This window comes from Harpia harpyja, chromosome 2, assembly GCF_026419915.1.
Source record: "Harpia harpyja isolate bHarHar1 chromosome 2, bHarHar1 primary haplotype, whole genome shotgun sequence".
In the NCBI taxonomy this organism is placed as follows: Eukaryota; Metazoa; Chordata; class Aves; order Accipitriformes; family Accipitridae; genus Harpia; species Harpia harpyja.
This window is the reverse complement of record NC_068941.1, coordinates 81,245,720-81,273,653: the sequence shown is the minus strand read 5'-3', so window position 1 is coordinate 81,273,653 and position 27,934 is coordinate 81,245,720. Positions and strand designations below refer to the sequence as shown.

At 39.6% G+C, this 27,934-nt stretch overlaps 1 protein-coding gene and 1 long non-coding RNA gene across 2 annotated transcripts; both read right to left on the bottom strand.

Annotated features, from left to right (window-relative positions):
* Window positions 1-380: 380 nt before the first annotated feature.
* NELFA (negative elongation factor complex member A) lies at window positions 381-27,007 on the bottom strand. The gene is made up of 11 exons (XM_052780678.1): window positions 26,310-27,007; window positions 18,607-18,778; window positions 17,273-17,434; window positions 16,248-16,337; window positions 14,217-14,347; window positions 13,966-14,035; window positions 13,027-13,115; window positions 10,012-10,123; window positions 7,442-7,698; window positions 6,258-6,357; window positions 381-4,692 (listed from the first exon to the last, which is right to left on the bottom strand). The coding sequence occupies exons 1-11, from the start codon at window positions 26,559-26,561 to the stop codon at window positions 4,508-4,510; spliced, it is 1,620 nt and encodes a 539-aa protein (XP_052636638.1). The 5' UTR covers window positions 26,562-27,007; the 3' UTR covers window positions 381-4,507.
* LOC128138934 (uncharacterized) lies at window positions 14,436-16,236 on the bottom strand. The gene is made up of 2 exons (XR_008234190.1): window positions 14,974-16,236; window positions 14,436-14,930 (listed from the first exon to the last, which is right to left on the bottom strand). It is a non-coding gene; the product is annotated as an uncharacterized LOC128138934 (long non-coding RNA).
* Window positions 27,008-27,934: the final 927 nt, after the last annotated feature.

Sequence of the window (27,934 nt, the reverse complement as noted above, 5' to 3'; positions counted from 1 at the left end):
CCACAGAACCCCTGCATGGCATACCTTCCTCGTACCATCAGGTCTAGACTGTGGCTCGAGTGCTTCAAGTATACGCATGCCCACACATTGTGGAAACACATCACCCAAGGTTAATCACCTTTCAGCAAATCCACCCAGAAAGCAAGAGCAGGTATTTTGGTAAACCTCCTACTCACAAATATCCTAACCAGCAAAACTAGCACATGTCAACTTTGAAATGTCAACTTTGAAATGCATCTACAGAAGCAATGTGACATGAATCTAAAATGGATACACATTATCATGCAATTTGGCTGTTTGGTCTCAAGCTAGTGGTACTCATCACCAATTCAACTGTTAGTACACAACACAACTTGGTTATTAAAAAGATTATCAGTCCATTTCCTTAGAAAATCTAAATTTTTATTATACATACTGTATTACACTGAAAATACGTACCCAAAGACAGAATATTTTGAATTTACAACTGTACAAAAAACCAATAGAAAACATACGGGCTATGCTATAGATGTAACATTTTACAAAATGACAGTTCTTGTTAAAGGCACCAGATTCCCAGAGGGCTCTGGCTCAACATTTTTTAGTCTTTTTTTCCAGTCAGATCTTACTACAAAAATGTGATTCACTCTTAAACTGTGTAATGTCAAAGTCTCAAGTTTCTTTCATCTAGACAAGTGGTCTGCACTTTGACACAACTTAGTGAGAGAAGTGACCAATTTCACACGGAGATGTCAAGTAACTACCAAAGGCTCCTCCCCATTGCATCCAGCATCCTATGGTATTAACTGAAAGATTAAATGGCAAAGCCACCAGTGAAAATCAAGTTAACCCACAACATACTGGCCCAATACTAGAGTGTTAACCATAGTAACCCTAGACTGTTTTGTATGGAGATAACTACAGAGCACTCAAGTAGGAAAAAAAAAATGTTCTGTCAAAAAGGAAGGTGGAATCTACAGTCTGAACTCTTGCTCAGCATCCTCCTTGGGCTCACCTTCTTCATTACACTCATTTCACTCTTTCTGGTCTTCATGGCACTCACGAAAGAAAATGGAGCCTAAAGAAACACAGCACTTTGCTGTAGGGCAAATTGTTAAAGAAGCCTGGGTATGCACGTACGTGTTCTTTCTCCCCGCCAAGAATAAAAAGTTTGGACAGGACAGGAAAAACACAAGCCACTTTCGTTACTTCTTTCTCCAGTATTCTATACTCTAAAAATGAAGAAAAGCTAATTCGTATCATGCCTAGGCTTGCACAGACAGGTGCTTCTGTACAAGCAAGGGCAAGAGAAGCTGGGACATCCTGCCTTGCCGAGGTGCCGTAACACACTTTGGAAGTTTGGGCCTGCCATTTCCTAAAGCTTCATGCTTGGATAAAGGGAAAGAGGAAAGGACACAAAGCTTTAAGAAAACTCTGAACTACTTCTCCGGTCAATTTGTCAGTACATCTGCAAGTCATTCTAGAGTCAACAAATGTTTTTGTTTAATCTTACAGCACACATTGAGCCTCACTGAATAGAATCCAGCTAGCATCCAAGTGACTGAATATTCAAGACAAAAAATACCAAGTTCCAAGGCCAGATTTTGTTCTGTATGCAACAATTCCATTATATTGGAATTTAAATGTTGATGTTGCCCTTTCTGAATTGTCTGGGATTGTCCCTTCTTTCAGTCCACTGACTTGATGATTTCATTCTCTGAACCAGAGAGCTCAATGTAGTTTTTACTTCTTACCCTATCATTTTAACAATGTTGCAAACACTTCCCTTTCTTTAGGCATTTTAAAAGCTTTCTGGATTCACAGATCAAGTTGAAGTAATGCTCTGGTATTGAGGGTCATAAAGTCACTTTTAAAAATAAATTATTTTTGCAGTGTTAAATTGTCTCATCCTAATGACTTAACGGAATTAAAAATATACTCTGCTTCTATTTAAAATTTCAATTTATTGCATATGACTGACTGTACACAAACAGGCCTGGAGACCAACTTTGTTATGCAGCAAATACAAATAGCAGCATGGTTAAGCTTCCTACACACTACTGCACTCAAATGACTCCACTGCATTCTAGAAGGGCTTCTTGAAGAGGAGAGGGACAGCTGTCTCCATCCCAACAGCACAGGTCCAAAATACAGACTTCTGCAGACTAAGAAATTTAGTGAGGGACCCCCATTAATCTCAAGTAAGCCAAAAGAGCCATCACATAGCAGCTCCTGATCACTACTGAATTGCAGAGTCTTGCATCAAGAATTTATAGTAACAGTACACACCCCTCAAGTCAGCCAATTTTCTACAACTTTGTTCTTAAAAATTACATTTGGTACTTGCAGCTCATCTAGCAAGCAGGAACAGTTAAGACAGAAGTATCATACATGTTTACAGAAAACTGGTCATCACAAGAAAACTTTAAAAATCTGAATGCAGACAAGAAAAGGAATGTCACTTTAAACGTTTCTTTTAAAAGATGAATATTTTCATATTCTATTGTTAGCCCTTACTGTGTAACATACTATAATCAGGTAAGTTTTAACCATGAAAACGCATTCTACTGAACTCCTAAAAACTAAAACCCACTACTCATCCTCACTTGCCAGGCTGCTTTCTAGCTGTTCAAAGAAAAATCGCAATCAGAATCACAATCTACATTGCTGCTGAAATGGGATAATTATGTGGAGGAGAGCCCCCAGTGTGACAGTTATATGTAAGTAACTTTCACACTAATACATGCACAACACTCCATAACAGTAGCAGGTACCATCAAATTACTTGCCCACTACAGGAGCTAGAACAGTCTGTATATTTGCTTAAATAAAGTTAAGAAATCTATATTTTTGGTCACATCTTAAAACACTGTAGAACACAGATTTTCTTACTATTTATACTTGCCTTGTCCTGTTGGATAATTTGTTTGAAAAACTAAAAATAAAATGCAATAAAAATTCCCCAATACAAAAGGGCTCTAATGAATCATCTAAACATCTTTGTTAGCATATAAGTGTACTTATGGGATTTGGTCTGCTTTCTTTTCAGAAAAAAAGAAAAAGCCTCATTTCGTCCTAAGAGCTCCACTTTAACATGAACCTCTAGTCTGCCCAAGGTACCTCCAGCCAGCCATTGTGCTACTCATCTTTGTATTTCTTCCTTCTAAGAACCATTCCCAACCAAGCACAGCTCCACATACAAGTACTGGCAGACACCAGATGTTTGATCCAAGTCTCTTTCAAATGATGAAACCAAGTCTCCAAAGGATGAATCCTGAAGTATGTACATAAGCTCTCTCAATAAATATAAGCTGTATTTATACTATTAAAACCAGATTATACCAGTGATGTGAACACAGTTATAAAGATAAAAATGTGCTTCTACTAGAAGGGGACAAGTATAAGGCACATTCATATGCCAGTATAATTGTGGCCACAGTAGTGATTACACTGATATAACTACACTGGTAAGAACCACAGCTACAGTCATTCAAAACTTTTTGCATCAGGGCTTGGCAATCAAACATGTTACAACTGCTCAACCAAACATAAAATTAACATTGCCTCAAGACAACAAATCTTCCCAACCATCTATATTCAGATATGTGTCACTCAACCATTTCTAGGGCCATTTTTAAATTAAGCTGCGATTGATCTCAAGATGTAATAGTTTCACTTCTTCCCAGGTAAGTTATGCTGTTCAAAGGGCTTGCTATGCAAGAGCCATTGATCATCTTCTACCCTAAGACTTACATGGCAAAGAGCTATCACTTCCAGGCAGTGACAAGCCACCATTACTTTTTCTTGATTTTGATGGTTTTTTTCTTCACAAAGTTATGATACTCAGTCTCTCTATCTCAAATAATGCCAAATATAGATTAACTCATGCTGGGCATGGACAGTGACAATATAGCGAGTTAACAAAGCTGCTCAATCTCATCCTATGACCCAAGCATAAACAAGCTAAACATACAGTGGGTACCATTAGACACTGGACATCTACCACCTGCAATATTTAGTTATACTGCAGCTGAATTACAAAATAATCAAGCACCGACTTGTGGTGCTTTAAATGTCCATTCTTACAATAGAACCCATGTAGCCAAAGAAAATATTTTTACAATAAAGATCTGTGCCCTCATTTAATGGTAAACCGTGAATGACTGTGCATTAGTCTTGTCTTCTGGTACTCAGAAGTAAACTGCTCCCATCTGTAATCTTTCAGTTGTGATCTCCTTTTCCAGCATCTTGAACTGTGGGAAAACAAAAACACACCAACAACTTTCCCCCCTAAGACCACCTTTCCCTCTCCCAAGATTTAAAAAAAAAAAAAAAAAAAAAAGAAAAAAAAAAGTTTGACACCATCATCTCCTGTGTTCACTGAGCCCAGTTAGGTTGAAGAGCCACAACTTCTACTTTGGAGGGTAATAAGAAATGTACACACGAATGCCATTTTGTACAGTTGACATACTCTATGAGCTGGTTGACTCAAAGCTTGATTTGGTCCAGTCTGCTGTTGCTGCATCTCTTAGGAAACATTAGTTATAGGTTTGTACTTCTTGAATCTGGTCCATTCACCAGTAGCATAGTTCATTTCAAAGACTGTATCAACCAACATAGTGGTGCTGCCAGTGCCATCTGCCTTTGGTAAATCTTCTGTATGCTCACTAAGTTTAATTTGGATGATGTCACCTTGCTCTTGGCAAGGATTCTCTGTGAAAACAAGAATAGGAACAAATTATACATTTCAACACTGTATTAGAAAAGGTAAACAACACTCGATAGAGATTCTTATCTTATGCTGAAAAAAAACAACAAACAAACCCCAAACCCAAAACTGAGCAAGTAATGTCCCTAATACACATAGCCACACAATGATCTTCCTCCCTCCATACATCACAGACAGAGTTTTGAGGATAACAAAACCAGACCTCAAAAGATGAACCTTAAGGCTAAAGTAACTGGAAGAGTAACAGAAGGGGGAGTAAAGCATGCCAGTGTCATTTCTGTCTGCCTCAAGAGCCTTAAGAGAAGCTTATATTTAAATGTGAGTTGGTAAACTTGAACTACCAGAGTTACTTTATTTGAGATACATTTTGTAGTTAAAAGCCTCAACAATTTTCAGCTGTTCTGGAAGCCCAAACAGCTTCACTGAAATCACTCATCCAAGACTCAGTTCCATGCCAGTAAAATTATTAAATGTTACATATCAAGGTACTGGAATTGGCACTGAAGAAGCTCAAGAATATCACAGTTGGAAGTTATTTACTCAACCTCCAGAAGCTGCTGACATATTACTGAAGGAATTCATATTGTTATATACTTATCTATGTATGTATATGTGAATATATAGAACACACACACGTGCACGCTTCCAAAATAGTATTTTACCTTGCATTACAAGAAACTGTCCATGTAGATATTAAAGTACACCCTCCTACTGCAATTTGAAGTAGCATCTAGTACTAAGAGCACCATCATTAATGCAAGATACACAAAACTTTCTTAAAGCCCAGGGATCATCACAGTAACTTTACCCTGTTCGTCTTCAATAATGTATTGCATTAATCCAAATGCATGAGCCACATTTAGGCCCCAGCACTCCAGTGATAAGAGCCCTCAAATACCAAATTAGAAACCAGAGCTAGTGCAGATGAGAGTTCACTTAAGGACTCTTAAGCCCCTTCTCATCTTACATCTGATAATCTTCTGGGTAAAACAGCCTTGGTCTATCAAGGCCAATATGTGACCGAATCTAGCTATGAGACAACTTATCTCCCTGTGATTCACAAGCACCTGTGGTTACCAAAAGTCTCCGACACAACAGTTGCTACATTTCTAAGGCCAAGGAATTAGTGAAGAGGCTCTGTACTACCCAACTTGTACCTCGAGTTGCCACGAAAGAACTTACATTCATTGGTCTTCTAGACAGACTACTAGGACCTAACCAGTCTGTTCACTGTTCTAACTGGCTGCCTTGTTTCTTTTCAACCCCTAAGCCAAGATATTACATGTGTTCAGTTACATATATATTGTGTTTAGCAGCTGTTCTGACAGACTGCTTGACTTACTGGAAATAGACCCTTAAGACCCATTTCCAGGTAGTTACAAGTATAATCCATGAACCTATGTACAGTCCAGAGTAAAGCAAAGAGTCCAATACATCCAGAGCAAAGCTAAAGCAAGAGCCTTGCAGTCACGTATGCACATTTAGAAATGCTAGGCTGTATTTCAGATTTGGGTATTCAAAAGCACGCTAAATTAATCTCAATACATACCTCTGGATCCTGCCATGAATCCAAGTATAAGAGCCTTTTCTGGCCTTGTAACTTTGTTTGCAGTCTTGAACATTTCCTGTGCAGCATACATTTGCTCCCTCTGCAATAGACAGAACAAATACGAATTCCAGTGGAGAAAGCACTGCCAACAGATACCACATTAATACTCAGAGACAAGCATAAAAGAGTAAGGTGGAAGTTTGTAGACCTACAAAAAGTAAACAAAAATAGCCTTAACCTCAAGGCTTTCCCTCTTTAATGCTTACACCTAACACTTACAGCAGTGACAACTGAATTCTGAAACTGGAGAAAAAAAAACCCACCCCACCTTTAAATAGTTACAGAAACATGTGCTAAAAGACTTAATGTTCATATTACCAATTTGGTAATTGGTGTTCTTTATGACATTAGGAAGAAAGAAGAAAAAACCCAATGCTTCCTCTACAGTCCAACAAACCCAGGCTTGCAATAATTTCAGAGGAATTTTTTTTTTCTTTAATAAATGAAGTAGAGGTACTGAAAAGAAAGTGTCACCCAGCTGCTTAAAGTTCAGATCTTGCAAGCCAAGCTTACAGATGTGCTTAGCAAAGTCTTCAAATCAGTTGCATCTTGAATTAGTCACCTGCTTAACTTCAAGCATGCACATAATATATACCAACATACCAGCAATAAGAAGCTTCAGGACATATATAATTGATGTTGAGTTTAGTTTCCTCCCCACTCTCAGGCTTTAACAAGATGTGTAATGGGGGGGGTGATGGGATCAAGAAAGGCTTTCGCCTTAAAGTAACATACAGATATCTTTTCTCCTACCACAGCAATGACAGAATCATTTTTAGCAGCTTACATTATAATGCAATTGGCTGGGCAACAGCTCTGCTGTAAATACACCTTTCTCCCAAATTCTTTATAATGAGTACTGCTATTTGTTATGTAAAATAATGCTGTGTTAAAAAGAGACATCTTACTTTGTCATTAACACTGCACAACTTAAAAGGTTGTGATTAACATTAAGACAGCAATGCTAACAAAGCCACAAAACATTTTCATTATCTTTGGTCATAAAAAAAAGCAGCCTCAACCACTCCATGATCCAAAGGCCAGGAACTGCCAACATACTAAATGAGATCAATAATAAAAGTTTGCATTTTCCAATCCACATCAAAACCAGCAAAGTTACTTACTGTGAGAGAGAGGCTTTTTTTCGGTGGTGGCTGTTGCTGAGTTTGGGGGGCCACTTGCGGTGCTTGTGCCGCAGGTGAAATGGCAGGAGGTGTGGTAGGTGTTAGGGGTGAGGTAGGTGTAGCTGCAGGTGGATTAGAGTTACTATTGTACATGGGTGTTCTTTGTTTGAATTGTGCAGGCAGAGTTGTAGTAGCATTTGGAGCTGCAGGCTCTTCAGTCTGCCTGTTACTCTGCAAGGCCTCTCGTGCAGAGCCAGCTGCAAAAAACAATCAGGATTAAAAACATAATCCACAAACAGGGTTTAGCATCACCAATGGCCTTTAAAGGAAACTAAAAATTCTGATTATTCCATTTTAGCACCATGACTCAATATGCCATCTAATATCTATATGAAAAACTGAAGAGCTAATGCTCTTTCAAATTATCTTTAGCAATAATTAGACAACTGAGTGACTAGCTGTCCAATATGGATTACACCATACCTAGCATCAAGTTTTATGTTTAATGGATATCAGATTTATTAAATTGAAACTGTCCTATTTACTTTTTAGCTTATATTGCTATAACAACTGTACTCTGACCCTACCAGGATTATTGCTGTACTGTTAAGTAGAAGCCAAAACCATAAAAATATTTCGTCAGTTTTTACCTAACGTAGCAGCAGCTTCCAAAGGAAATGGTAATTAAGTCTCAGCCAGTAACAAATACTGAAAATACACAAATACTTAAACAGATGACAGAATTAAATGTAGTCTTTACAAATCACTCAGTATTTAAACACTAACTGCTAAGAGGGTTAAAACCCGACAGTATTGACAAGTCCTAACTCTGTTATTTCTCAAAGTTGATCCATTCACCTGCACTTAAGGGAGTTACTATTCTGAACCTGGCTGCAGGTGGAGGTTACACACATGATCAAGTTACTGTGATTTCATAAGTTACCATCTGTCCAGCAAACAAGTCATTACCCAGTACACACCCTAGCCAGTTACACTCTTTTGTAGCTCTTAGACGCAGGCACAGCTGCTTAAGCACCTTTCACAAATCTCATGAGGTTTAAGCTAATCTATTCACATTGTGTTCACAGTAGACTAAAAGGCAGATACAGACCAGAGCTATGCTGATGCCTTTCAGATCAGATTTTAGAGAATGACAGGTCTACCACTCTCCATCTAGGCACAGACACAGCACTGGTTTTAACAACATGGCTATTACCCAGTAAGATGTGGAACAGGACAGTGAACACTTGGGAGGACAAACATTTGTAACTAGTTAGCCCTTAACTTTGTACAAAACCCTTAAGTTTATTACTGGCTTCCTCACATCAGAATAAGTGACCTGCATAAAGTAACATGTCTTAATTATGCAACCTCAGATTATGAGACACCAAATCTGTGGATCTTCTGTGTGCATCTTGTATTAAGGAAAGTTTTATATTCCTTGTCCGTAAGAAAAGCTAGATACCCCATACTCCAAAAGGAAAAAATAAGTTAGAAAAAATAGAGAACAAAGACAATAGAGAATTTTAAACTAGGCTTTTCCTGCTGTTGAATATAATGCCAAGGCTCTGGAAAATAATACTAGCTGCTAACACTGATGTGCTCTTGGCTGCGTTCCTTCTGAGGATGCCAATTTTCTGCCAGAAAAAGATTTGCATGGACCTTTAGAGAGATTCTGAACTGTTTCAGGGCCAAGTGAAGTGATCAGGTTTTGCATATGCATTTTTCTATAGTGACCAACATGCCAAAGCTCACATACATAAAGACAAACATTACAGTACCAAATCACAACAAGCAAGAGTAAAAATAATGCACTAAACTGAAACATTAGTTCTCTGTTAACTACAAGGTCTGGTAACGAATCCCAGTCATGCACATCTGTTAGTGCAAACTGCTACATTCCTTTAAGACTTTACATGCAGCAAAGAAGGAAAAGTAAAACCAAGTGTGTTAAAATAAAACCTGTAGAAAGAAAGGATTTGTACAAATGCTATTTTTTACTATAGGCAATTTTCTAGAATTGAAAATAATGTAGCACTTTTCAAAACATGCAGGAGCTCAGCTATTATCTGTCAGACTGTTATAAAAAGGTAAAAGGAAAATGGATAGCTTGATCCCAGCCTGTGTGAAAGCTAACATGTACTTGCCTCTAGAAACATATCTGACTCTTGAAAGCAACTGTTTTATAAGTGCATGCATATGGATGTGTGTATGGAGTATATACTCTAGACTTTTGTGTATTACTGGTGTCTCTTTAAGGATTCAAAAAACCACTGGATTTTCTATTACAGAGTAAGAAAAAACACACCAGTAAATTGCCTTGCTTGCTTGACTTAACTAGCAGTCATTTTAAGATTTAAAGCCGACAAGGATTTTCTTTATTTAGGCTAAATGACATGTCTGGTTACCCCAAACCCAAAGGCTGGGTTCCTGCAATGGATTTTTAGACTGCTAAGATTAAGTTTCACTAGAGTTGAGGGATAGTAGGTTTGCAAATAAAAGAAGAGCTAGACAGTAAAACTATAGAAATGGGAGGTATTAGGTCCCAAAAGCAAAAAAGTGTCTTTTACCTGGCTGTGTTTCAGAGCTTGGGATATATGAGGAAGACGGCACCACACTGGGGGTAGCAGGTAAATAACTTGTAGAAGGTAGTGCAGGCTCATTGTTCAATGAGCCAAGCTTCTGTAAAACAGAAAAGAAAGTGTTATAGCCATACTGCATATATTCGTATGCTGTTTCTGCATTTTAAATACAATTTCAACATTAGTTCTGCTACGATATTCCTTTTGGGAACTTAATTATGGACTCCTCTTGTTAGGGCAAGTTTGCCCTTTCAACCCTAACTCCCTATACAAACTTCAGATGTTAGAATTAGCCTAGGAGAGAAAAAGCAGCTTTATTTCCCCTAATTCAGATCAAAGTTGCATCCAAAGGCACAGTCTGAGCCAGGGAAAAATACTATTATGGTGAATGTACTTCTGCAAGGAGAGTCAAGCTGCTGTTCCTTTGTCCCATTCCTTAGCTGGTAGCATGGAGACCAGATGATGAAATTTGCGCAGATAGTACTCTCCAAAGAATTACACTATAGAAATAAGTGATCTTCTGCCTGAGCAAACATGCTCTTCACTATTAGCAAGCAGAAACCTGTGTTCATCCATGGGCAAAAGGCCTACTAAAGTATCACCCAGAGGAATGCAAAGGTGTCTGGGACAAACACGTAGAAGGCAGCAGTAAAAGCACAGGTTTCCACTGAAACAGGCAGTCAACACCAACATGACGGATGTCATCTAGGATCAAGCCAAAGAAAATGCCACATTTTGTACTTAACTATACATAATATTGCACACACAGCATAAAGACAACTTGGTATCTCTGTGAACACCTTCACTTTAGTCCAATCCAGCCTTATAAACATAAGGGGTTGACAAAGGAAAGAAGTTTTGAGGGAATAAGTCTAGAAGACAAATCATTTAAGGTAGTGTCATGGTTTAACCCCAGCCAGCAACTAAACACCACGCAGCCACTCACTCACTCTCCCCCCACCCAGTGGGATGGGGGAAGAAATCAGGAAAAGAAGTAAAACTCATGGGTTGAGATAAGAACAGTTTAATAGAACAGAAAAGAAGAAACTAATAATGATAATGATAATAAAATGACAACAGTAATAATAAAAGGACTGGAATATACAAATGATGCACAGTGCAATTGCTCACCACCTGCAGATCAATGCCCAGTTAGTCCCCAGGCAGCGATTCCCCACCCCCACTCCCCCCAGTTCCTATACTAGATGGGACGTCCCATGGTATGGAATGCCCCTTTGGGCAGTTTGGGTCAGCTGCCCTGGCTGTGTCCCATCTCAACTTCTGGTGCCCCTCCAGCTTTCTCACTGGCTGGGCATGAGAAGCTGAAAAATCCTTGACTTTAGACTAAACATTACTTAGCAACAACTGAAAACATCAGTGTTATCAACATTCTTCTCATACTGAACTCAAAACAGCACTGTACCAGCTACTAGGGAGACAATTAACTCTATCCAAGCTGAAACCAGGACAGGTAGCCTTGCTAGACAAAAGCAAGATGGATATTCTTTAAAATGTGGAGCTTGCCAAAAGAGGTACTCAGCATCCTGCAGAAAGACAGGCAATGACCTTCACTCCTGACACAAGCCCACCAATATCTGCCTCTATGTTGTTTTTGGCACATATGCCATATATTGCTACCCCCATAACCATGGGACCAATATTGTGTGTGCTTACCATTAGGCTCTAGAGGAAAAAATGCCTGGCTCACCAGTCAAACCACAGGTCTTAAATAGAGCGCTCTCCAAAGGCAAGCGTTGCATGTCAACACATGGACTTAAAGAGGCAGAAGTAATTGTGACCACTTTAAATTTGGAACAAGAGAAGATAAGTTAAGATTTGAGATGGATTTCTATCATCTTGAGAGGCTTGCAAACACTGGGTGCAGCAGCCTCAAATTATCTGTTAGTATCTAAAGAACCCAGTTGTCCAAATTAATTCCAGGCCAAGGCTTGCTGGAATAGAACAGACAGTTTCTAACTCAGAAGTGGGGGCAGGACCTAACATTCTTGTAAAAGCTATGTCCTGACTGAGAAAACAAAGATGCATCACAGCTTTTCCAATGCACTCTATCTGAAAGAATAGGAAGAAAACACTACACACAACTCCTCCCTCCCGCCCCCAATTGAACTACCTCTAGCAACAGGTTAGCTTTTTCAGTAGATCCTAAACAACTTTTAGATATTAAAAAAAAAAAAAAAAAAGACTATTAAGAGAAGGAGAGGCCACCTCTGAACTTTATAGGTTTTAAAAAGCACAAATTTATAAGCCATGGGGTAATTTGGACAGAGATCAATTCCACTGTATTTCTCCTTCTCTTTCCATAGTAATGGGACTGGCTAAGCCTAGTTACAGACATGTTTGGAGACCTCAGAAAAAGCTGCCTTCTGGATTAAGCACCAATTCTCAAAGATTACAAGCTAAAAATGGAGGAAAGAATCACAGAAGGGAACTAGCATGTAGGTTCTTTTCCTCAAGCCAGAAGACAGATGAATTGTAAAGACTTGTTTCTTACTTGGCTGCTTATATTCAGCTATCCCTCCTGGAAATAGGCCAATGATAAGTGCTCCTCACTGAGACTTCTGTGGACACTATTCCACTAGAGTCACAAAGGATGCACAGGCACAGAGCACAACCTGCAGAAACTCCCGAAAATGATTCTACCTCTCTAGGGTCAGAAAGCCCTCCTATCCTTTTCATCTCTGACAGAAGACTACAATCCTCAGTTACAGAAATGTCATACCCCATCACAAACTTAAAATAGCAACAAGAAAACAATTAAAAACTTTACTTTCATCCTGCTTTGAATTTTTTATCTATTTTGGTAAAAATATAATGGAATTTTGAAGTAATTAGGTAAGATTTTTAAATTAAGAGGCATGTTTCAACAAGTTAATAAAATATCATTACAATGTTTAAGTGTTTTAGAATAATCACACATAATTGTTACCTCACCTTCTGTTTGGTTGGTTGGTTTGAGTTTGTTTTGGTTTTGTTTGGTCTTACCTGTGTAGACACAAGGCCAGCAGCATAATCTGGGGTAGCATTTTCTACTACTGTTTCTTCTTTGGCTTGCTTTTCCACAACTTCTGTATCTATTGCATAAAAATAGAAGTCAGTTCAAGGAAGTTTTTTGAAATATTGAATTAGATATACTTTTTTAAACAAAGATATAAAAATGCATTTCTCAAAGTCCACTAAAACATGCTTAAAGAGGTATATGCTGAAAGGTTGGTAGATACAGTAATCTTCATACACAAGTTTATAATCAACCCAATTACGAACTGAACCACAATGTATATCCATCAAGACACAGTAACCAAGTAATTAGGTGAACTGGCTAATTCTGTGATATTAGAAAGCATCAAAACCCAAGCAAAAATATAATTGCAATTATGATTTTGTTCTGAAATGGTACTCATTTTTGTGGTGACAAATACAAAAAGGTTGTTTTGGGGCAAATATGCTGCCTAGTGTATCTTCACAAGACAGTTAAGTAGAGCACTGCACTGTCACTTGACTTAAGAGCAGTATATCAGATATTATTGACTTGTTAAGATCTCTCAGTCAGAATTTTGGAGAGCACTATAATTTTTTTCAACATTACTTTCAATTAATTTACTTGGCCACAGAGCCAGTAGAAATAAGCATACCAAAATACGTCAGAACAATTCCACTACTGAAGCCACTCACACACCTGTGTGCTGCCCAAAGCACAACTGACTAGTTCAATCCTTTTATGCAACTGAGTCAAGTTATTACCTAGGCACATGGCAATACAATTAGGAGCACTAAAGCATTTTTGGTTTGGGTTCCCCCCACCTTGTTTTTTTTAAAGTTTAGCTGAAGGTAAGTTTTAACAAATGAAGAACAAAATGGTACTAAAAATCTAGATCCTACCTAGAGGTATATTAACAGCCTTTGTAAGTAGCATGCTATACCAACCTAATGTCTTTCTTCTTCTCTTTGCTTCACGGCCAGCACCTACCATATCCAGCTCAGAGATATCTAGAAGCTAAAAAGAAAGACCATAGAGAGCTTACTAGCCATTGTTAAATTTATGTAGTTGATCTCTAAATATTGTCCTTTATTTTTTAATATATTGATACTTGATTCAAAACAGAATCAGAAATTCACTTTCGATCAGGGAGGAGAACTGAGCAGAAAAGCAACAGACTACAAAAGAGTGCACCCACCTTCACTCCTCTTTCTTTGCGCAAAGGTGTTCTTGAAGGAGGAATAGGAGTTCTGTTTCCAGAAGGACTAAATACACTAGGTGCTGAAGTACTCCTGAATGGAGCTTGTTTTGGTATTCCTTTGAGTGGTGCTTAGGGAAGATCAAAAAAGGCAACAAATGTAATATACATTTAATTAGTTATGAAAACCAATAATAAGGAATTCTTCAGCTTCTCCTCTTAACACACATACCCCTTCCACTTTAGCTTCAAATGTTTATAATGTGGAACTGCCTATAATACACAACATGTCCCTGAAAAGTCAGATTAGGTTTTACCCTTCAAACAAGGAGTAAGAGCCAATCTCTAGGCTAATGCTTGCAACCCTATTCTACACAAAGTAATCAAACAGGTGCACTGCTATCAAAATAATGTTTTGCTATATACATTGATGCTTTCCTTACTTATAACAAATAAACTCTGACCACATAAAAAGGTATTGGGTATGAATGTTCTGAATCCAATTATTGCCAAAGTTGCTCATTGAACTTTAAAATCTAGTTACTTGGTGAAACGGTATTCAATCAAAGATTCTTAGACAAGCTTCTGCAGGGCTAAGGGCTCATAATCTACTGGAAAGGTAAATTACTGCTTCACAAAGGGGCTTGAAATTGTGGAGCTGCTGTTTGCACGAGGAGGAGGATCCAATTTGGGTCCATATTGCAAACAGAAAACCTGCTGTCTCAATACTCAGTAGAAACTGTTACAAACAGAAAACCTGCTGTCTCAATACTCAGTAGAAACTGTTACACCTGTAAGAGGCTGTTTTCCCCCAACTTTACACTGTTACCCTTCTACTTCACACTTAATGAAAGTGCTGAAGACAGCATTCTTTCACCAACTGCTAAAAAATTAGGGACACGTATACATTATCTATCAGGTCTTTTAGCCTCCTGACAATCTCATCATACCCTACAATTTGAAGATAAACACAGAATTTTACTTTGAGGTTAGATACTCTGTATCCCTCTATATGTTGTACTGAAAACCTTTTCACCATAGGACAATCCTCTTGGAGCAAAGTGAGTAAGTTTCAGCAGAGTAAACATCAGCTGGTCCCATAACTCCTATTTCTAGACACCACCTGGTTCTAAAGGCCAAGTCTAAAAATTTGCTTTATTAGTTCAATGGCTAAAAAGAATGCCAAGAAGAATTAATGGTCAATTTCTATACTGGCACAATTTTTAGTTCAAATTACAACTACACTTTTTGCATTTCCTGCATGAACATCTGGCCAAACTTTGGTGCTCAAAACCACATCTTAAATAGCATCAAAGTACTTCATAGCTTCTAGCCACCACACCAAGAAATCACTCAAGTTTTACACCTCAGCATCATACTGGTGGTCAGAAAAGTTATACCTGTGCAGTGATTTAAAGTATGTAACTAATTTTGAACCCTCCTCTTGCTCCTAGTCAAAAACTTATTTGAAAAATTCAAGCAGTTCAGGAACTTCAGCAAACAGCTAAAATCTACTAATGCAAAGTTGAAGAATGATTATACATCTTTGTCATGCCCATCGACTAGAAGTCACTGCACAGCCCTGGCTGCAGAGAGCATGCTGTCCCCTCTTTCTCCACACAGAATTACACAAATACACAATAGTTTCAGTCTACTTCACAGCATTTCAAAGAGCACAGCAGATTACTGTGATCCACTCTGCTCCCTTTTGGAGCAGCACAGCTTAGTCAGAAGTTATTCCTGGAGTGATGCAAATTAAATTCTTACCGAAGTCTATAAGCATGATCTAGCTGTGTACATTTTAGAAGCACGGCAGATATACTTGTCATTTAAGAAAAACCCCACACTCTTGTTCTTTCTGACAAGACATGTCAGAAACATTTAAATATCAGGAGAGAGGGAGGCAGAAAGGGAGAAATCCTTTGCTTCAAAAAAAATAAAGTTTTTGTAAAAACTAGACTGTAATTTTATTCTTCATCAAGGCTACTTAATCAGATTTTCTTTCTGGGAAGTGATGAAAGCGAGTCATACTTGTCGTATCTATCTTTTTGACCAGTCCCCTGCCTTTGGCATGGAAAGGCACTCCTGCAGTCTTCTTGAGTTGTTGTGCAGTTTCTGTTGCTAAAAAGAAAAAGGGCTTTAGTTATTAAAGAATCTGTGCTGGAAAAATACAACACATTGCTTCTTATATAAAATGTGATTAACTAATACATAAAAAGATGGGAATAGCAACAAAGAAAGAATTATATTTTAATTAAACCCCAGGTCATTTATGCGATGTAAACACGGTATTTGGAGAAAATGCAAAATCAAGATGACTATGCAACTGACAAGATGGTCTAAGCTAAAAGAAATTATCAGAGTAGACAATCTACTCAATAGAGATTGAATTAAAGAAAGTTCTATATAACACCATAAAATTTTACAAATCTTGTATTTAACCAGACCAACTACTCAAGTCACATGCTAGAAAGAAGCAAGCTGCTGCAACAGAACAGCAGGTACAGTAAACTATTTTAAGATTGCTTAGTTCAAGCAGCTACCAATACATATATATACACATGTTGCCTTTTGTTAGCAAAAACCCTCTTGGCTTTCACACCCTATATAGCCATACTGAGCAAAAGAGAGCATTAATTAGCAGCTCTTGCTCCCTGTTGCAAAAACATATGGCAAAATAAAACTAGGTTCTCATTTCAGTTTTGTTTCAGGAGCTTTAACCAAAGCTGTCCCTCACAAGTCTTCACAACTGACTGTTAAATATACCCATGAGAGAATGTATCTGTGCTTTAAAAAGCTACAGCTTTTTGTATGCCTTGAAATCTGAACAGCATTTAAAACAAAATTAGCATTTTAATGTAATCATGGCCAGAATGACTTGTACCTGCTCTTCCACACATATCAGTCTATCAAAGAAAAAAAAATCAGCCAGCAAAGCTCTTATAACAGAAAATTTTAATGTATATCCACATACCAGAGAATAAGACTGAATATAAGTTTCCTTTCACTATTTAATTTGTTACTCAATCTTACCAACTAGCTGTAATACTACTTACACTTCTGCAAGAGTTCAGCTCTGAGTGTGGCACTTTTAGGTTTCCTTTTCAGCTGGAAGTGTTTTACTGGGGGAGTAAGTGGCCCAGCTAGTGTTGTCAAGGCATTTTTGTTTAAGTATTGGCATTCCAACGGCAACATAGCTGAAGTTTCACATTCACTTACTGCATAAAGAATTAACACAGTACACACAGGTATTAGCACCTCTTTGATAGCTAATTACAAAACATTTTACAACCAGACTGTACAGGTGTTTTTAAATTTTAGATTACTTGTTTAAACACCAAGAGTAATTTAGTTCTAATTATTAGGATTTTTGTTAGGATGTTTGTTTTTTACATTAGCTTCGTAACAGCTTCCATGTTGATTACACCTAATCAAATTATAGGAATCTTAAAGATGCTACTATTGTCAAAGAAGATAAAAATGATTGAATTCTCAGATTCCTTAAAAAATTACACATAAAAAAGAAACTACTAAACGAAAGTCCAAACCAAAAGCATGAACAGACAAATGATCATTTGTTTATCATAAGAAAACAAAATGCTTCCACCTCCAAGTCATTTCATTATTGGTCTGCTGCAATCCTAACTCCAAGACCATGTCTGTCCGTTGATGCCCAAGGGCTTTTTCTAGGCAATGTGTTAAATCAAATCCACTGAAGTAGGAGTAGCTTTGCATCACCATTTACTACATTGTTGAAAGCAGCAACTGTGCAAGTGCCTGAGCCAGTATTTTCAGCTTCCAGGCAATCCATAGCTAGTCAAACATCAGCAGCATAACTCTTCTTGTGATCAGTCTCCCCCACAGCACCTATCATTTGCTGCCTAGAGGAGAACTTCCAGCAGAGATGCACCCCACCTGCCCGATACAACAGTGGTGCTTCCACACACACGAGGCTGTTCACACAAGCACTGCAGAAACAGAGCCTTACTGTCTTCTTTGGTACTACAACATAGGAGACAGAGCAATATATGAAAAACCTCAACTTACTAAGATGCAGTAAATCAGTTATTACCTATCAGTGTACATACAGCCTGTCTATGATACTGATGAATCCACATTAACTTATGTGTTGCCCTTCACAAACATTCAGGGTAATACCTGACATGTAAGTTCTGGTGATGTGTGAAAAGATAATTTAAGAGGTTACTATTACTCAAATATCACAGTTCCCAGTCCAGGAACATGCCAAGTCATGAACTGTGGTAGTTAAGACATACTGCTTGTCCTGATACCAATACCGTCAAGACAGCAAGACTGTCTGTGAAATGACAGGTTATTTCTGAAAACAGGCATCATATTTCTGTAATTTTCACCAACAGAAAAGGCTTACCTTTTTCTCTAAGCTCTCCTAAAATATCTTGAACATTGGGATTCTGTTCTTCAAGATCAAGGTTAAGGGAGCCAGTATCTGGAAAGGATTTTAAAATATCAGCTACCATTAAGACCCAGGGGTCTGAATCCAAGGTAGCGAGCTGGATAATTTCAGTCAGTGCCCCTTTCATCTAACAAAAAAAGAAAAAGAAAATCAGCCAATTGGAAACAGTTTTAAACATCTTATAGTTGGATTTTTTTATTTTAAAAAGACACTAGCATAAACATGCACAACATTTTACTACTGGGGAAGGGAAGAGGGAGACTGCTTCAATACAGTTATACATTAACTCTAGAACTAAGTAAAGAATGAACCAAGATAAATTTTTTTATATTGCTTTCGGTCAATCTAACCCAAGTTTGTTTTGAGCTTTTGGCAACTCGAAGCTTTGTTTAGCACTGAACATTTTTGCTAAAAGCAACAGGCCAGATTCTTACATTACTGTCTCCTTACATTCTACAGTTATACTCCCAGTGTACCCACACCTTATATTCAGTGATAAGAATATGCAACTAGAATACAACTTATTTAGTACAGGCATCTAAGTGAAGATGTGCCCCTTTCTGGGCTACAGAATAATTAAGCAGACAGACCATATCTGCATCATATGAACACAAACTAAGTCCTCAAAATTTTACTTAAGCTTAGGCCAAAATAATGTGTTTCATGCTAATCAAAACTGTATTGTTTGACAAAAACTACGTATTACAGAAGTAGACCCAGCCCTCCAATACGGCACAAGTAACAAGATTTTCCATCTACCCAAAGGTTCTGTAGTCAGAAAAAAGTTATTTTTCTTTAAGCACCTATCTTGAAAATGGGGAAATAATGCATGAGATTAACTTAAAAAATTTCATTGTCACAGTATTTTTTTTTAGTTACTGATCAACATGTCTGTTGGCACTATGAAATGAAATAAAAATCAAGGTGACTACGGTCAGGGGTTTATACACTGAATCTCTTAAATTAGTTGTTTTACTTCATTCACAGATAAGTTTAAATCCCCCAAATAGGAAAAAAAAGCAAGTGTTCAGTCTTAAGTAAACTTTCATGGAACCATTAAAGCATTAGCTTCACAGAACTAAGATGTTTGAGGTGTACTGTTCATCTATCAAGCCACAAAATGTAACAGTAAAATTATGTCTTTAGACATACTCTATCTGTATGGTATTAACACTCAAGAATTTACAAATAAGTATAAGGAAATACTCGAATTCTGATTTTTTACAACCCATTGCGGCACATATAGTTTAGTTACAGTCTACATGTTTCTGAACACAGGGGGACAAGCAAGAGACCCATCTTCACCTTTATGCTGTATTTCTTTCCCTTTATTTAGAACCAGCCTTTTCTCATATGAAAAAGTTTAACAAAATAAGCTTACTCTACTCATGCAACTCCAAGAAATAAAAGTTAAATTTCTGCTCTCCATTTTTCTCCCCAAGCACTTTTAAAGCTCAGAGGCAGACAAACATTGACATTTCTCAATTCCTTTCACCCACACAATGTTATCACCCTCTCACTTTAGAAAGGTTCACAAGTGCACTATAGGGGCAGTTTGTCCTTTAGCCCTTGCATGTTATAGCGCTCACATACTGTACTTGTGAAACAAACCGGATCAGCTCATCTAACGTAAAACTAGCATCTCTCTACAGCTTTAAGCTTGATCAGCCCCTTGGTGTGGCTGACTAGTCACACAAACACTAGAACCACAGAAAGAGTGGAGCAGAAAGGAGACACTACAACAGTGATTTCAGCATCTTCAGCAGTGCTATGGATTTGCTTTGGATTAAACTGGCCACATAACCATGACCACACATTGTTTAAGGTGGTGTCAAATTTAACCAACATTCACCCAATGAAGAGAATCAATTTCTAAGGTTCTAGTCTTTGTTGTTCTCTATTGCTCTTTTCTTTTCTCAGTAAACTTAAAAAACCCACCTAGACTCCACACAGACCTGTCAATCTCTCTATTGTAACCCTAAACTGCTCATCAGAAGTCACTTCTACAACAGTGAATAAGGACAAGTGTGAATACTATCGAAACAAAGTCCTTTATTCTCCTATCTATCCTACAGTAATTACACTACTGATTTACATAAAACACCTGAAAATTTAAAACATGCCATGAAAGCTGATGAAGCTATGGTTTATTTATAGCTCTTTTACAAGCTTTTATCTGGATACCACTAATGCACCTAAGTGTATAGAATACAATTTCCTCCATCAAAGCAAGCTCAGGCAATAGTTGAAGGAAAGATGCCTCCTGTATCCTCCAAATTTACCCTTCATATCTGCTCCACAAAACTCCTATTTGTCCCAAAAATTCAGAGCTACATGCGTATACTATGTATTTTCCTATGGAGCTCTTTTCTGGGCATGTCACATCCACACTGCTCTCAGGGCAGCTAAAGTTCAGGCAACCTACTTATGCCACAACCCACCCACCGATTCACATGACTTTTGTTCCTTCAAGAAAGGAGCCCAGAAACAACTTGTTTGCCTAGCACTGGGCAAATAACATTATCACAAGGTCTCATGGCAGAAAGAACATGGTGAAAGAATAGTCACTGTCACACGCAGGAAAGAAGCACACTAACATGTACTGCGAGCTAACCAGAGACCTTGCCTGAATAAGGGTTTGCATTTAACAAGCCTGGATTTGAGTTTTGACTCAGGTTTGTCTTTGAATGGCAATTTAAATATATGTTCCCAGTTCGCTGTTGAACTGACAGCTGAAAAAAAATTTGTGGTTTGAGAATGCATGAAATGCAACTCAAAATAACAAGAGAATCCTACATACAGTTTTTCTGTTACTTTACAGAGCACAGCCATAATCCTGAGCTCTTAATTGTATAAGATTGCAACACTGGGTCAGTAAGAGTCCCATCAGCTCCAACCAGTGTCTCGTTAAGCATGAATGTCGATCTGATGCAACATGTTCTGGTATTTCTTTCATGTAAAACTTAAAGATCTTAAGTATTTTTCTCAGCCTACTGGCACAAAAAAAAAAAGCATAGGGCACAACTAGTAACATCTAACAAGAAAGGATCAGGCAGGATGGAAAAAGTCTGGGAACAGAGACAAAAGAGATTAATAATGGTTGTGCAGGAAGAATACACAAACAGCACCGTGGGAAGAGGTAAAAAAAGGAAACGTTACTAGAAACACACAAAGTGATAGCTCCAAGATGACTTCTTGCAAAGAATTCCCATTCATTTGCTTTATAGTATGCCTAAATAAATAATATACATGACTATACCTTTAGACAATTGCATCAACAGTTGGCTAATAAACCCAATCAAGTTTCAGACTTTCAGGGGCCATACAGAAGGTGATATTTAATAGGTATCTGTATTTTTATAGAGCATTTTCATTAAGCTAAAAGCATTGGATTGAAAGTACAGTATCAATATTTACATGATACAAAACTAGGATGGATCAAATATTGCTATTGTATATGTTTTGTATTTTAATCATGAAAGAGTAGAAGTGGCCAAGAGTAATATTAGATTAAAATGTACCATATTACATCACAGAAAAATTAAGAACACTAAATGCAGGCCAGAAAGATGCATAGCAGTCTGCCTGTTCTGAACACAGAGGGAAAGGCAAGTGTCATGTTCTGTCTTTATTCCTTTGCACTAGTACTCCACAATTCACACTTGCATGAGTAGAGGACTCCTGTTTCACGTAAGCAAGCAAGAAGAAACAGTATTGACTTTTACTCTCTTGCAGCTACTGTAATAAAAGGGCAGGCCACCACCAGGATAGGCAGCATCTTCCTCTCAAGATAATTCAGAGAGCACAGAAGCACACAGTCCTCATTACAAACTTGGTTGTAACATCACAGTCTAACCCTGAACAAACAAATTAAACATTGGCACAAAAAGAAAACTTGCACTTGCCATTGTGAATCAGGTTAACAAGAATTTAACATACAAAATAAACAGAAGTAATTGTTCTGCCAAATTCACAACTGAAACTCCCATCAGCACAACACAGAGCTTTCGGCATCATTTCAAGTAAGTGCAATTATCTAGAAAAAATTTAGCAGATGAAAAGCTGGGGGGCAGGGAGATTCAAAAGTTAGCAAGTTCTGCCCAGAGAATTACTGCGGGAAAGGGTATTTTTGATAACTGCCTACAAATCACACTTAACTTAAAATGAAAATGGGACCCAATTATTCTTATTAGTCAGTGGGAACAAACAAGCAGTAATAAGGTTCACAGCATGATTAAAAAATTAGGTTTATTACCTATCCCACAGGAGTATTATGAGGATTAAGTCACTTATATCTATACAATATTTGGAGTGTTGAATGAAAACATTATGAAAATTGAAGGATATTACATTTGAGAAAAAAAAAACACTTAAGCAAAGGACTGAGCTTTCAAGAGAGCTCATTGAAGATTGACTTGTCTCGACTGAAGCTTTCACAGAGATTTAGAAAGGAGCAGCAGCCAATTAAACCCCTTCTAAACCAAATACCACCACACTTCTTGATTCCCACATAACTTTTTACTCAGATGTCTGCTCCCAAATAGTTTCCATTTTATTCTATGCCTCAGTGAAAATGGTATTATACAGAAAACAGGGGAAAAAAATGTTTTAAGAGAAAATAACTAAGCCCAATCTGTTATCTAGAGAGGGGTATATCATTTAACATGTTACTTAACAAAACAGTAACATATCCTGCATCCACTATCAAGATTCCCAAAGCTTTGCAGAGCTGATGCAATATATTTTCCAATACTATGAAGTTTCCAAATGCCAACTCAGTGCTTCTCATACATGATCCATACAGACTGGCACATGGCATGGAAAACACAGATATGACTTTCCAAAGAGACTAATGAAGGACTTTCACAGTTAAGTTTAATCATTTTCAGATACAAGAGTGATTTCCAAATGATGAATTTTACTTCCAAGAAGCTACAGGTATCCTGTACTGGTGTATTTCCACTAGCAAAAAGACACCATGTTCAGCACTCCACAATACACTAAGCAGAGAATACTGTAGAGAAGTACACAGCACAGTGCAGATATATTGAACATAAATGTGTATATATATAAAAAATGTTCTGGGTATCGTATGTAAGATGCCAAATGCCAGTTAAAATATCTAAAATCTCTACAGTAAGTTACATAACAAATCTTCACAAATACAACCTATTTTAGCAAACTTGCCACAAGTGATGAGTATCTGATAAGACAACATCCCTTTCTCTCAGCAGTTTGGTTACACTGCCTATTTTTACCATTTATAGAAGGAAGTCTACAATGATAATAGCAGACCTACTTGCAATGTTAAGGGTGTCTGCCTCATAAGTGTTTCATTTTTAACCATTTTTTTAAGCCCTTTCTCTCAGTTAAAAAAAAAATAATAAAAAAAAAAATCACATGTCCCTGAAATAATTAAACTGTTACAGGTACTTTGCAAAGGACTGAAAATATGCTAAATCCCTAGATCTTGATGAAGCGTGCTCTGTTTACAATGAAAGATTAAGTTTGATTGAATTCATAAACTCTGCCAGAGAAGTGAAAAATCCCACAATATTTTTGTTACAGCAGTAACAAGAGCTTTATATTTGGAATGCAACTGATCACTTTAACAATACATTAAAAGGCACAGCAACTGACTTGCTCTTCTCTACATACACTTTATCTCTACAGGTAACAAAAGTACCAATCAAGTAAAGTCACTGGTTACCATCTTCCTCAGAATCAGTTTTAAAAGTTCTTTTACCCACCCAGTGAACACAGCATTTCAACAAATTATTTCAACCAGCTTGAATTCTGCTCCCTCAATGAGCTGGCATGAGTGTTATGTATGAAGGTCCCTAAGCTTTTTTAAGCTCTTTTCAATCTAAAAACATCACCAATTTGTTAGGTTTTTCTAAACATTGCAATACTCATTTCTTCCAGGCTACTTGGATTTTCACACGACTTCAGAAGAATTTTGCTTACTCAAGAGTTCACATGAGCTTACGCGTAGTTCCCCATCCCCCTTTCTGGCCTTGGTTATTTTGTTTGTCCAAAACACAACTGCATTTGTCACACACAAGGAAGACAGCTTGCGCACTGAGCAGGCACTAAACATGAATATAATGTTTTAAAAATTACAGCAAGCATGCTGAACAAGAATTTTTTTTTTAAAGTGACACCAATTACATGTAACACAGTGAACAATCATACAGTTGCATGTGGCAAGACAGACACTGACATGCACTAAACTATTGCTTAAGCATGATGCTTGTGCATTTTCAGCTTAGAAGTAAACAAAAACTGAGCATACAATAATCAAAGTTACATACCATCTCCCCAAACCCTGCCTAGTATATATGTATATTAAGCCTAAGCAGCAGCTGTGCCCTAACCAAGAAAGAGACTGGTGCAAGCACAGCTGAGGATACTCTACACAAGAAGCTGACGATTAACTACGCACCACCTCCATGATTGTTACCAGGAACCAATACCATACATGGTGGAAGTAGGAAAGGAATTCCTTGAGCCTGGCTGAAGAAACTTAAATGTTTCCCAATCATTCTCTAACTATTGCCCCAAACATCAGTAGCCACCTACTGGTAAGAATAAGCCAGCTGCAGATGAGGTATGGTCCAGGGCCAAGTGAATAAGCTTGCAGAGCCAGCCAGCTTATTAGCTAGGGTAGGACAATAAAGGAAAGCACCAGCTGTTCCCAGAAAGGTAAAGAGAAGAAGGGGAAAAAAAAAAAAAAAAAGCATGGCAATTTTCCTCAAGCAAGACCTGACTGCAAGGAAGTGGGGAAAAGCACTGTTCAGTGCAGACCCCAGATCTTCCATTCCCAAAGTTTCAGCACTTGCTGCTGTCCTTCCTAAAGGCGAGATGTTCGACTTGGGACACCTACACAGTTGCCAGTATTAAGGAAGGAGAGTGAAGGAAGCCTAACACACATAACTGTTCCTAAACAATCCTGCCTCTCTGTCCTAATCCTAGAAGGACCACTGCCTCAGAAAAGCCATCTTCCCCAAAGGCACCCAAACTGTATCAAAACAGAGCCCTACAACTACGAGTCCATGTGGATGTGTAAGATGGGTTTCAGGTCAAAACTGCTTTCAAAAGACCAGTGCCAGCCAGAGATTCCCCAAAGAGCAGGAGGAGGAGCAGCAAAGCTTCTACTCCACTCCCTTATCACGGGGAATCCGATCGCTTTTCCTCACGCCAAGGATCCAGTCCTCCGAGCCGGGCCTAAACGGACCGCTCCCACAGCCGAGACCTTCCTCCCCCTCCCCGTCCAAGAAAGGCTGCAAGGGAGAAGCAGGGATGTCTGTGGGGGACCGGCCTCGCTATACACCCCGCGCCGAGTGCGGGCGGGCACCTACCCTTGAGGAGCAGCCGCTGCTCCTCTTCCCCCCCCCCCTTCCCCGAGGGCTGCCGCTCCAGCCGCCCGCCGGGCGGGAGGGGGCAACGCGAGGCCGCACGGCGCTTCGCCCCGGGGTCTCCCCTCCCCACAGACTCCATGTGAAAAGAAAAGGGCGGGGGGGTGGCGGTGGTGGTGTGGGCTGGCGCTGCCCCCCCCCCTTTCTCCCCTCACGCCATCTCCGACCGACCTCTCCCCCTCACACACACGCACCCCGCTTCGGTTAAGCTTCCCGCGCGAGCTCCTACCCAGCTCTCACCTCATCCACCGCCCGGCGGGGCAGGTGCAGCATCCCCAGGAGTAGCTTGAGCTTGACGGCCGAGGAGAGGCCGTGGAAACAGAGGCGGATGTTGTCGATCACCGAAGCCGTGAGCAGCGAGGCAATGCTCGGCGGCGCCCACAGCTCGTCTGTGGAGCCCAGTTTGTTGTGCAGCCACAGGCCAGTGTCACTCTCCCGCATCGACGCCATCTTGGGAGCGGGGCGAAAAAAGAGGGGATTCTCCACGGGCATTTTATGAAGACACCTAAAGGGAGGAAGGGAGGGGGTGAGGACCCCTGCGGGTCGCCGTCCTGTTCGTAAGCCAAAATGGCGGCGCCCTATGAGGTTGTGCTAGGGAAGGCGGAGATTCTGCCGTAACCTAAAATGGCGGCGCCCAAGCGGCGAAAAACAGCGAGGCTCTTCTCATCTCTCGTTCAGGTGCAAAATGGCGCCCGCCACAGCTTTTCTGCCGTACTGCAAGATGGCGCCGCCTCACCGCAGAGAAGCTTCTCTGTCAATGCCGACTCGTTGTTTCTCACAGTTCGCCCTAACTTCTCCGGGGCTTTCCTGGGCAGAAAAGGCCCGAGAAGCAGGAGCGGGATGCCGAGCCACCGCGGGGCCGGGCGGCACAACTCGGAGGCATGCCGTAGCCCACCCCTGCCTTCCGAGAACGCTGGCCTCCCCCGGCCGGCGGCTCCCGCCTTTCCTTCCTGCGCGGCGCGCCGAGCGGCTGCCGCTGAAGGCGGGAGGAGAAGGGCTGAGGGCCCCGCTGCCAGCCCGCCCTGCCTCCCCGGGGCTGGGCCAACCCCCGGGCCTCCCGACACGGCGTTTGGCGGAGCACCACGTCTCCTTTCCTCACGGCCCCCATCTGCCCGGGGTGGAGGAGGCGGGTAACCCGGTCCCTCAGCGGCGGCCGCTCGGGCACAGCAGGCCCCCCCAGCACCCCTTCTGCTCGCTCTCTCTGGTCGGCCTGCGTTGAAAAGGCAGCCCCTGTTGCCTACCTACCGCCATGGGGAGCTTATTAGAGCTAATAGCACCTTAAAGAGCACCCGCGTCCGTGGTTTCCTCAGGTCCTGTCAGCCCTTGGCTTGCTTGTGCTCTGGGGCAGCTTGCCGACGCCGTGCTAGATGGTGACACCCCACCACCCCCGGTAGTGCTGTGATTTGACACGAGTGTCTTCTTCATCGTTTTCCCCAGAGATTTTTGTGCTGGGTGCTTCAGAGATGTAGGAGGTTACCTCAGTGTCTGTAACGCTAGCGGTAGGCACTCAGGAATTGGGGGTTGGTAGGCATACATTGATATTCCCTCGTGATTCAGCTCATTGTTATTTAAATATGAAAAATTAATCAATTGCCTAAATCCCAGAAGACTCGGGGTTTCTCAAGTGCGGCATAAACGGTTCATTTTAGTGTCTTTCCAATGGAAATTAAAGCACAGGAGTTGTAGGAGTGCCTAGCAAATTCACCTTCTCTCTTCCTCAAAACTTTTGAATGAAAACGTTTTCTTTACAACATTCTTTCTTTAAAGGAGGTTGTTTACAACCTGATTTCTTCAGGAGAGCAGAGCAATTGTTGCTGAGGTGCTCTACATTTCCTCAATATGGTGTTGTGGAGTGTTACTTTTTA